At 55.2% G+C, this 9,365-nt stretch overlaps 1 protein-coding gene across 1 annotated transcript in view; it reads right to left on the bottom strand.

Annotated features, from left to right (window-relative positions):
• Nucleotides 1-9,363, bottom strand: part of WDR34 (WD repeat domain 34) — a gene marked incomplete at its 5' end in the record, with an annotated part of 15,220 nt that extends 5,857 nt beyond the window's left edge. Inside the window, 2 exons of the mRNA XM_029921068.1 lie at nucleotides 839-1,087; nucleotides 9,286-9,363. Of these exons, the coding sequence (XP_029776928.1) occupies nucleotides 839-1,087; nucleotides 9,286-9,363 (327 nt within the window). The remainder of the gene's footprint in view (nucleotides 1-838; nucleotides 1,088-9,285) is intronic.
• Between the last annotated feature and the right edge of the window lie 2 nt (nucleotides 9,364-9,365).

The raw sequence follows: 9,365 nt of genomic DNA, 5'->3' as shown, positions 1-9,365 counted from the left end.
GGGGGGGGGGGGGAGCTCGAACAGGGCTATGACCTCTGAACACATAGTTACTCATCTGCTTCTAGAGAAAGAAAACAATGTATAAAAAAAAAGTTTGGCTCAGAACTCCAAGGCTCCTCAGTCAAGGGCGCGTAGCTATCACCTAGCCATGAGCGAGCAGCCTGTCCATGGCGGGGCTGGGGTGGGGAGCTGAAGCCCAGCAGGGAGCAAAACCCGAGAGCCCTCCAGTCATCTCAAAGCCTAACCTGTCCGTGCAGCTGGACACTGAGTGTACAGGGGACTCGGAGCTGAGCCCTGGAGACACTGAGGTCGCCAGAGCACAGCAGTGAAAGCAGACAGACCAGGCCTCAAATCCCAGCTTGGTCCGTTACAGCTGTGCGACCGTGGACAAGTCAGCCTCTCTGGGCCTCGTCTGTAAAGCGGAGATCCTAAGGGCACTGCCTCATGCGGTCGTGCTGAGGAGTGAACCAGATGCCAACCAGAGCCCTCACCACGTGGTGCAGGGGGAGACAAAGCCAAGCAGGGGAGCGAATCTGGCCCAGAGTCAGACTCCCCACGTTCAAGCCTCGCTTCTGCGGCTGACTAGGTCCATGTGACCCCAGAAAAGTCACGTCGATGCAGCAGTCTCCCACTCCCCACAAACCTACTTCTCGACAGCGGGGAAGGCTCAATGACTTACTCTCATGAAACCCAGCTCAGCACCTGGCAAAAAGTAAGAGTGCCATCAACACTGTCACTATTATTACTATTAACCGAATCTGGCGTTAACAGAGCTGAAAACGGGCCGAGGCCCAAGCTGAGGCCCGGGAGGCAGGCGTCCCCGGCGGCAGCTCCCTACCGTGGGCTGCTGCTCTGTCCAGTGCACCTCGAAGCCGTCAAAAGCATGGCTCTGCCAGTTCTTCTTCAGCTCTCGAATAACCATGGCCTCCACCCTGCGGAGAAAGGCTGCAAGCCCGGGGCTGTCGTGCTGGGCCGCAGACAGCACGCCGCCCGGCACAGGGGCCTCGGTCTGCACCTCGGCGTCTGCATGCTTCCGGGTCTGGACAGACGCTTCGGCGGTGGCGATGCTCACTGTCTGGCAACTTCTCTGCAGAAAACCAAACCCCAGCGTCACCAGTCAGCGCCCCGTGCCCGGGCACTCTGTCCCCTCCACTGAACAACAACCCGCCCTGCTGCCGCTCCCCCTCGGGCCGCGGGCCTCTGGCCATGCTGTCCTCCCCAGTCTGCCCTTCTGCTCTTGTAACGGGCCCATCTTTCCAAGGAGGCGCCCGATCTGTGCACAGCGGGTGAACATGATCCCTCTATCCTCCTGTGCGCACCGGGCCTCAGCGAGCGGTTCAGGGCCGGTCAACACCGCCCAGTGAGAGCCTGAACCGGGACTCTCAGTGACACTGGGACACTATTTGGAGGGGACGCTGGAGTGCCTCCTGAAGATGCTGACCGCAGCAGAAACCCTGTAAAAGCATGGCCAGCAGCGGTCACCCAGGCCAGCATGCAAGCCCCGCAGAGCTGGCCACCAGCGGAACGCCCCCAGCATCTCCCTCCCTTAGCAGGGTCCTGCAGAGGTGCCCCCCATGATCGAAGGCAGCAGATGGGTCTGTGACGAGCTAGTTGGTAGAAGGCAGGCTTCTCCCCAGCTGCCCCTTTTCTCCATCCTGCCCTGTCTCCAATTCCTTGTCCCCTGTCTAGCCGGCCACAGGGACAGACATCAATTAGATCAGGGAAGGGGCTACCAGCATCCCTTTCTTATGGACAGGACCCATCATTTATCGAATGGGGGCCCTCTATTAGCAGACCGTCATCCACGAGAGGCTCTGCTCACACGGCCCCTCACCAGGGGCCTGAACGCACAGGGCATCGGCGAGGCCCGGAGCCCCAGCAAACCTCCCCCACACTGCTCTGGGTTGGGAGGGCAGGGCTGGGCACTAGGCCAGCGCTAGTAAGCCAGGAGGAGGGAAGCTGGCCCCACACAGGGGCAGTTCCTGCTGGAACATGAAACACCTATCCCCATGCTCCCGTTCACATTCCACTAAATTGTCTTTGCTTACCCACCTCCCATTACACGGAGTTCCTCCCGCACCAGAACGCCATCTGATCTCTATGCCTGCAGCACTCTGCATACATTTGGCACACGGCACAAGCCCATTTAGACAAGATATATGTACATCTATTTTTACATATCTCCTCTATACTGTATATATTGTTGCATACACATATATGCTATATATAATATACAGTACATATATACTATCTACACATATCACACCACACACACACACACACACACACACACACACACACACACACACACACGTTATTTACCGAGCACCCACTCGCCAGGCACTGTCTGGGTACTATGGATACAACAGAAAACAAAATGTGCAAGATCCCTGAGCCTGAGGAGACTCCACGGGGGGTGGGGGCACACGAACAAGAAACAACTCAACTCCCTATGGCGCCAAGTGCAGCCCAAGTGCAGGAGAGAAGGGAACAGCCAGGGAGGCCTCTGGGGTACTGGCACTTGAGCTGAGTTGTGAAGGATGAGGGGAGAGATGCAGGGGAGGGTCCTGGACAGGGAGGGGAGGTGGGTCCAGAGCAAAAGCTTACAGCAGAAAAGGTTCCATGCTCAGAGACTGGACAGCAGGCGGTGAGCCTGGCCAAGTGGGTGAGGAGGGCGGCATGTGCACAAGGGCAAGGCCAGGCGGGGTCTGAGAGCCGGGCCACGCCTCTCTGGCTGCTCGGGGAGAAGTGAGGAGCAGAGGGCGGGCTTGACAACCAGTGGAACTGGATGGCAAATTCTGGGAGAAGAGACCGGAAAGCAGCTCTCCTGGGCCTCATTGAGATGAGATGCCTCTCCGCCACGCACAAGGAGGTGTCAAAGATTCCCGAGAGGGGTCGCAAGGCAAGAGGCTCTGGAGAGCACCAGACAGAGACGGGACTTGAAACCACAGCACTGGAGGAGTCCACGAAGGGAGCATCCACACTGAGGAATCCACGGATGGGCATGAGGATCAGAAACCACACAGGCTCGGGGCACCAGGGTGGCTCAGGGGACTAAGCGTCTGACTTTGGCTCAAGTCATGATCTCACTGCTCATGGGTTCAAGCCCCACGTCGGGCTCTGTGCTGACAGCTCAGAGCCTGGAGCCTGTCTTCGGATTCTGTGTCTCCCTCTCTCTCTGCCCCTCCCCAGCTCATGCTCTGTCTCACAAAATTAAATAAAATGTAAAAAAATAAAAAATAAAAAGTATACAGCCTGAACTGAAATTCTAAGACTGTGGGTGAAACTCAAACTTTCAGAAGTTGCAGTGATGATGAGTGTCAGTCACTAAGTGCTAACTCAAGCACTGTCCCCAAAGTTTTACCCATATCTTACTCGTCCTCACAACCACCCTATGAAGAAAATCCTATTTTTGCATTACTAATGTTGACACTGAGGGACAGAGAAGTAATTCACCCAAGATCACACAGCAAAGAGGTGACCACAATGGAGCTTGAATCCAGGTAGTCTGACCCGTGACACTAAACTCTCAGTCACGGTGTTCTCACCCAGTCTAACATCCTGGCCACTAATCACATTGCATGAACTCAGAAAAATGTTTCTAAAAAAAGATTACCCCAATGTCTTAATAATGTAAGACAAAAACGTCCACAAGAGATACCAAGCTTCTATCTTTCCATCTACTTGCACTGATACATCTTTGCTGCTTGCTTATTCAGAGAAATAACAAATGTCTAGGGAAAATTTATGGAGGGGAAAAAAAAACCTTAAACCCAATGACACACTGCACCCACAGAGTTTTCTGTGAATTCGTAGGAAACTATCATTATTCTCTATTCACTCTGGGACACCTAAGTAGTTCCCATGGTTCAAGATCGGAGTATCTGGCCTGACCCTGACCCATCCCGTATACCCCATCCCATCTGGGGATGAAACCCCAAAGCCTCCAGAAGGGAAGGGCTTGCACGTGGCTGCCCTGTACAGACTGGTGCCTTCTGTACTGGGCAGTGTGCGGCTGGTCTGAGGCTCCCATAACAAGCCCTCTGAGATGTCAGCGAAGTCCGGGGCCAATGGGACCCTTGCTTCCTGGGCATCAGCAAGGTCAGGAAGGAGAGTGTGAGGGATGCTGGCTCCCACGCCTCAGAGGCAGAGGTGCTCTGGAGGAAACAGGCGGGACTGGGACCAGACTTTAATCACACTGGGAGGTGTGGCCAAGAGAAAGAGAACAATTCCCAAACCAAGATCACCAGGCTCCATGCTCCAGAGTCTGAAGCCGCAGTGACCTCCAGCAGAGAGGAAGGCAGGGAGGTCCAGGGACCAGAGGCCAGCTCTCCTCCCACAGAGAGCCTGCGGACACCCAGAATGTCAGGACCCCTACCCGAGCCACCAAACGTGTCCCAATGCCAGGACTGCAGCTTCTGACTGGATGGGAAGTGGACATGAACCTAGGCTGGCCTCATCAAGCTCTCTCAGAAAAATTCACAACAAAGATTTAACAAGTTAGATGGCATATGACTGGAACTGAAACCAGGAAACGTGGGCCCTGACAATTAGGGCCACAACCAGGAGACAAGCAGAGACAGGCCCCAGGGGAGGGGATACAGAGAAACATCAGAGCTGAGAGGTAGAGGACCCCCAACACTTCCTAGATTTCTCAGGACCAGCCGCACCTTCAGAGGCCCCGGAGATGCCCCAGCATCCTGAAGAGAAGGGCCTGACAGGAGCTGCTTTGGGCTAGTTTCTGTCACTTGCTATCAGAGCCCTACACTGACCCCTAGGAAGGCTCCCTGACTCCCAGACCACTGCCCCTCAACGCCTCACTTCTGAAATAACGGGTCTCTAGCTGGCTTCTGGGACTGGCTGATCAATTTCAGGAACACTGGTCATGACAGAGGAAGCAGCTGCACTGGGTCAGGTGATCGGCCACTACCCTGGGCCACGAGGGCCGTGCTGAGAGAATCCTGGGCTCTGCCCCGCATTCAGGCTCAGAGACTGACCAATGTCAGGGTGACTGTGTTCATGGGTGACTCAGTCATTCTGAAAGCGGCCAGCCAGAGAAACCTATTCAGGGGGTATCACTATGAAGCAGGCCAACATCAAAGTCATGAGTAGAACAGTCCCTTTCTTACTAAAAATATACATTCTCGGGGAACCACGGTGGCTCAGCTGGTTAAGCGTTTGACTCTTGATCTCAGGTAAGGTCACAATCTCACGATTTATGGAATAAAGTCCCAGATTAGGCTCCACTCTGACAGCATGGAGCCTGCTTGGGATTCTCTCTCCTTCTCTCCTTCGGCTCTCAAAATAAACAAACTTAGGGGCACCTGGGTGGCTCAATTGGTTGAGCGTCCAACTTCAGCTCAGCTCATGATCTCACAACTCGTGACTTCAAGCCCCACATTGGGCTCTGTGCTGACAGCTCAGAGCCTGGAGCCTCCTTCCAATTCTGTCGGTCCCTCTGCCGTTCTCCCACTTGCGATCTCTCTCTCAAAAATAAATAAAAACATAAAAATTAAAAACAAAAACAAAAAACAAAATAAACAAACTTAAATAAGTAAATACACACATCCATATGGGGCACCTGAGTGGCTCGGTCGGTTGGGCATCTGACTTTGGCTCAGGTCATGATTTCGCAGTTTGTGGGATCGGACCCTGCATCAGGGTCTGTGCTGACAGCTAGCTCAGAGCCTGGAGCCGGTCTTTGGATTCTATGTCTCCCTCTCTCTCTGACCCTCCCCTGCTCACGTTCTCTCAAAAATAAATAAAAACATTAAAAAAATACACACATGCATACATAAATACATACATTCTACGGGTGCCTGGCTGACAGTGCAGAGCCTGCTTGGGATTCTCTCTTTCCTGCTCTCAAAATAAATAAGTAAAACATTTAAAAACAAATACATTCTAGGGGCGCCAAGCTGGCGCAGTCAGTGAGCACGCGGCTTGTGATCTTGGGGTCATGAGTTCAAGCCCCACATTGAGAGATTATTTAATTTTATACATTCTAGATCTCCTTGACTCTACAATGTATTGATTATAAAACATTCCAGTTATTTAATAATAGCTCTTCAGGGGAAAACTATATTAAATACACAAGTCATTTGTGAGATACACTCATTTTTAAGATACGTCCGATGACTGAGGAAATACGCCACCATCCAGAGAGAATGCACCTGTGGAGGTCCGAGATGACGCGGCGGGAGGCCAAGGCCCCATTAGTCCCTGCGGTAGTAGCCACTACCAGCAAATGCCAGAGGCACATTTCATTTCATCCTCCCAACCAGCCCGAGCCAGCACATCTGACTCCAGAGTGGAAAAGGACCTCAGAGACCATTCTAGACCTGAATTCTCAAGGGGCAGGCCCCCGAATGACTCAGAAGCTAGCTAAAACACAAGCTGCCACCTCCAGCAGCGGGGCTGAGCGTGCGCATTGGTCACGAGCCCCCAGAGGACGCTGATGCTGCAGGTGTGGAGGCCTGTTCTCAGACCCCACTTGCAGCTCTCACCCATCTGTATTTTCCCAGGGCCACCGCCCAGGATCCATAACCTCCCCCCCGTCCGATGCAGACCGTGCTGCTCACACCCCCCCCCACTTCTACCTCCGCTACTCTGGGAGCTGGGGCTTCACCTGGGGTGGCGTGAGATACGGTTCATCCCAGAGGCTCAGAGATGCTGTCAAGCCCACCTGAAGGATGCTGCTGTCCAGGTGTGGTGGCCTGTCGCTGTCACCTGCCCTGTCCAGCGGGCCCACTTCTGATCCTCCTCCCCAGAATTTCCCTTGTCCTCAGGCTGTCGTCACCCCCAAGGGCTCCCTTCCACCTCCTTTCCCATCGAGTCCTGCACACACACCTGATGAGAACGCAGGTGAGAGAGGGAGGACTCGGCCTGAGTCGGTGGCTGTGTGCACACACCGCCAACCCCACGTGCAAGCACCACCACCCGGTGGGAGGCCCGAGTCACAGCTAAGGAGCAGACAAGGTGAGCCATCTTGGATGCAAAGTTGGGCTGAGTGAGTTTCTTCTTTTTTAATTTATTTACTTTTGAGAGACAGAAACACACAGTGTGAGTAACGGAGGGGCAGAGAGAGAGACACAGAATCCAAAGCAGGCTCCAGGCTCTAAGCTGCCGGCACAGAGCCTGATGCGGGGCTTGAACTCACGAACCGCGAGATCATGACCTGAGCCAAAGTCAGGCGCTTAACCAACTGAGCCCCCCAGGCGCCCCAGCTGAGTGGGTCTCGTGACAGGATGAGGACAACTGTCTCGCCAGAGGCCTCCGAGAACACGGAGTAACGTGCATCTCCTGCTCGTGCGAACTTGCCTCTTGAGTATGTCAGGGCAACAACTACTCAAAGGATGACGGAGCCAAGAGCCAAGCAAGAGGGCAACACCAGACGCTGCCACAGAGGCTGCGAGACGCCGGCAGGCTACACCCCCCTGGAGCTGCAACGGCTGCAGGCCACCTCGGTGTCGTCTTGGTCCTTTAGCGTCTTCTCATGCCCCTTGGGAAAAAATCTAGTATTGAAACTGTCTAGCATTCTCCTTGGAAATTTGTGAGAGGCCAGACCCCAGGTTAGAAGCAAACAGCTTCCAGCAGGGGGTGACATCCGCTACAGAAGCCACCGCGGGGATGCAGCGGCAGCCTGGGAAGTGGGGGGAGCCCACGGGGAGGCAGCTCAGAAACTCAGAGCAGGAGAGGAGAGATGCAGCCTCTGGGGTTGACAGCACACAAGAAAATCAGTCCACCCAGCATTTCCCGCGTGGCTTCCAGGAGGTGCAGAAGGACGCAGGACCCACGCCCGCCCTCCGGGAGCTCACAGTCCAAGGGAGAGAGACCTGAACGTCCAAAATGCGTCCTGTGGTTGAAAACGTTCCAGAACTGGAGAGTGGAGATCGCGGCACGCTGTGAGCGTCCTCGACACCACCCGGTTGTACACTTAAAAACAGTAAAGTTTGGTGGGGGGGGTTCACGTAAGACAGGAGATGCTGGTTAAGGGAACCACCGTCACAGACGCTGCACCTCAGGGGCCAGAACTAGTTCTCGGAACCTCACAAGTGACAGCTGTGTCCCAGGAGAACGAACCTGCTGCCTCAATTCCATCCTCTGTAAGCAAAATGAGACGGATTCGGTGGTTTCCAACCTAAGGTCTTCTAACATCTGAGTCTTCCCAGCAAGCCTGAGCTGTGTGATAAGCATGGAGAGCAACTGAAAGATCCACTTTGCTTTTCACTAGCCCCAGTTCGAGGCAGCCGGCTGAGCGGGGCGTGCTCTACGACGAGCCGTCAAATCCAGGCTTGAGACCTGCATAGGGAGGGCCGGCCCGAGGCCCAAAACCAGTGTCCCAGAGTAAGACTTCACCGGGAAGCTCCCTAGCGCCCCGGAGGACCTGAACTCTGCAGATTTGGTCACTCGCGTGGCAAGCTAGGCCACGGTTTTCTCGTCTGGTAAATGTGCGGCACCCTACAACGCCCCCAGACACCCATTTTCACCCAGGAGTCACCAATGTCCCTACCACGATCTGCAAGGCACTACCTGACCTGCCGCAGCTGACCCTCTCTGACCTCACCTGGGACCTCGCCAGCCCCACCACCTCCTCAAAACACACAAGAGCTGCTCCAACCCCAGGGCCTTTGCACCTACAGCTTGTGCTGCCTGGTGGTTCTACCTCAGGCGTCCACTGGGCTAACTCTCTCATTCCTCTCGGCTCTTCGCTCAAACGCCACCTTCTCAGTGAGGCCCACCTCCGCCCCCCACTCTCCAACCCAGTCCTTCTGATCCCTTGCCTTTCTTTTGTCCACGGCACTCCTCGCCCTCTGACACACGACACGATTTACTTATTACGGAAGTTGGCTGTAGTCGGTGCCGGGCAAAGGGCCCTATGTCAGCTCCACGGGGGACCCGTCACTGATGGGTCCCCCGCGCGAGCACGGCTCTCGGCACAGGCCCTCAGAGTCCGCACAAAGCCCCCTCGGCACCTGGTTGCCCCGCCTCCTCAAAAAGCCTCGTTTTGCGTGCTTTTCATCAAACTACTAGAAAACCTTAAATGCACTTTGTTCTTCTTTTTAAGGGAAAGTCCGTTTGAAACGCCGAAAAACTGCGGCTCACGAAAAAGCCTTCCGAACACGGGGTCCTGTTGAGTCTGAGGGGAACCGGCACCGGAACGCCGCAAGGGCAGGCTCCGTGGGGTAAAATACACAGAGAAAACCGGGGGACGCCAGAACCTGGGCCGGAGGCCGCGCGCGGACGGACCCACGCCCTCCCGCCCGCGTCGCCCCGCGCCCTCACCGTCTCCCGGCCGATGCCCTGGACGCCCCTCCACTGCGAGGGCACAGACGCCACGCCCAGGGTCTCGTCCTGCAGCGGCC

The sequence above is a fragment of the Suricata suricatta genome, chromosome 13 (genome assembly GCF_006229205.1).
Source record: "Suricata suricatta isolate VVHF042 chromosome 13, meerkat_22Aug2017_6uvM2_HiC, whole genome shotgun sequence".
NCBI lineage: Eukaryota > Metazoa > Chordata > Mammalia > Carnivora > Herpestidae > Suricata > Suricata suricatta.
Note: the sequence above shows the minus strand (reverse complement) of the source record. Positions and strands in the feature narration are given on the sequence as shown.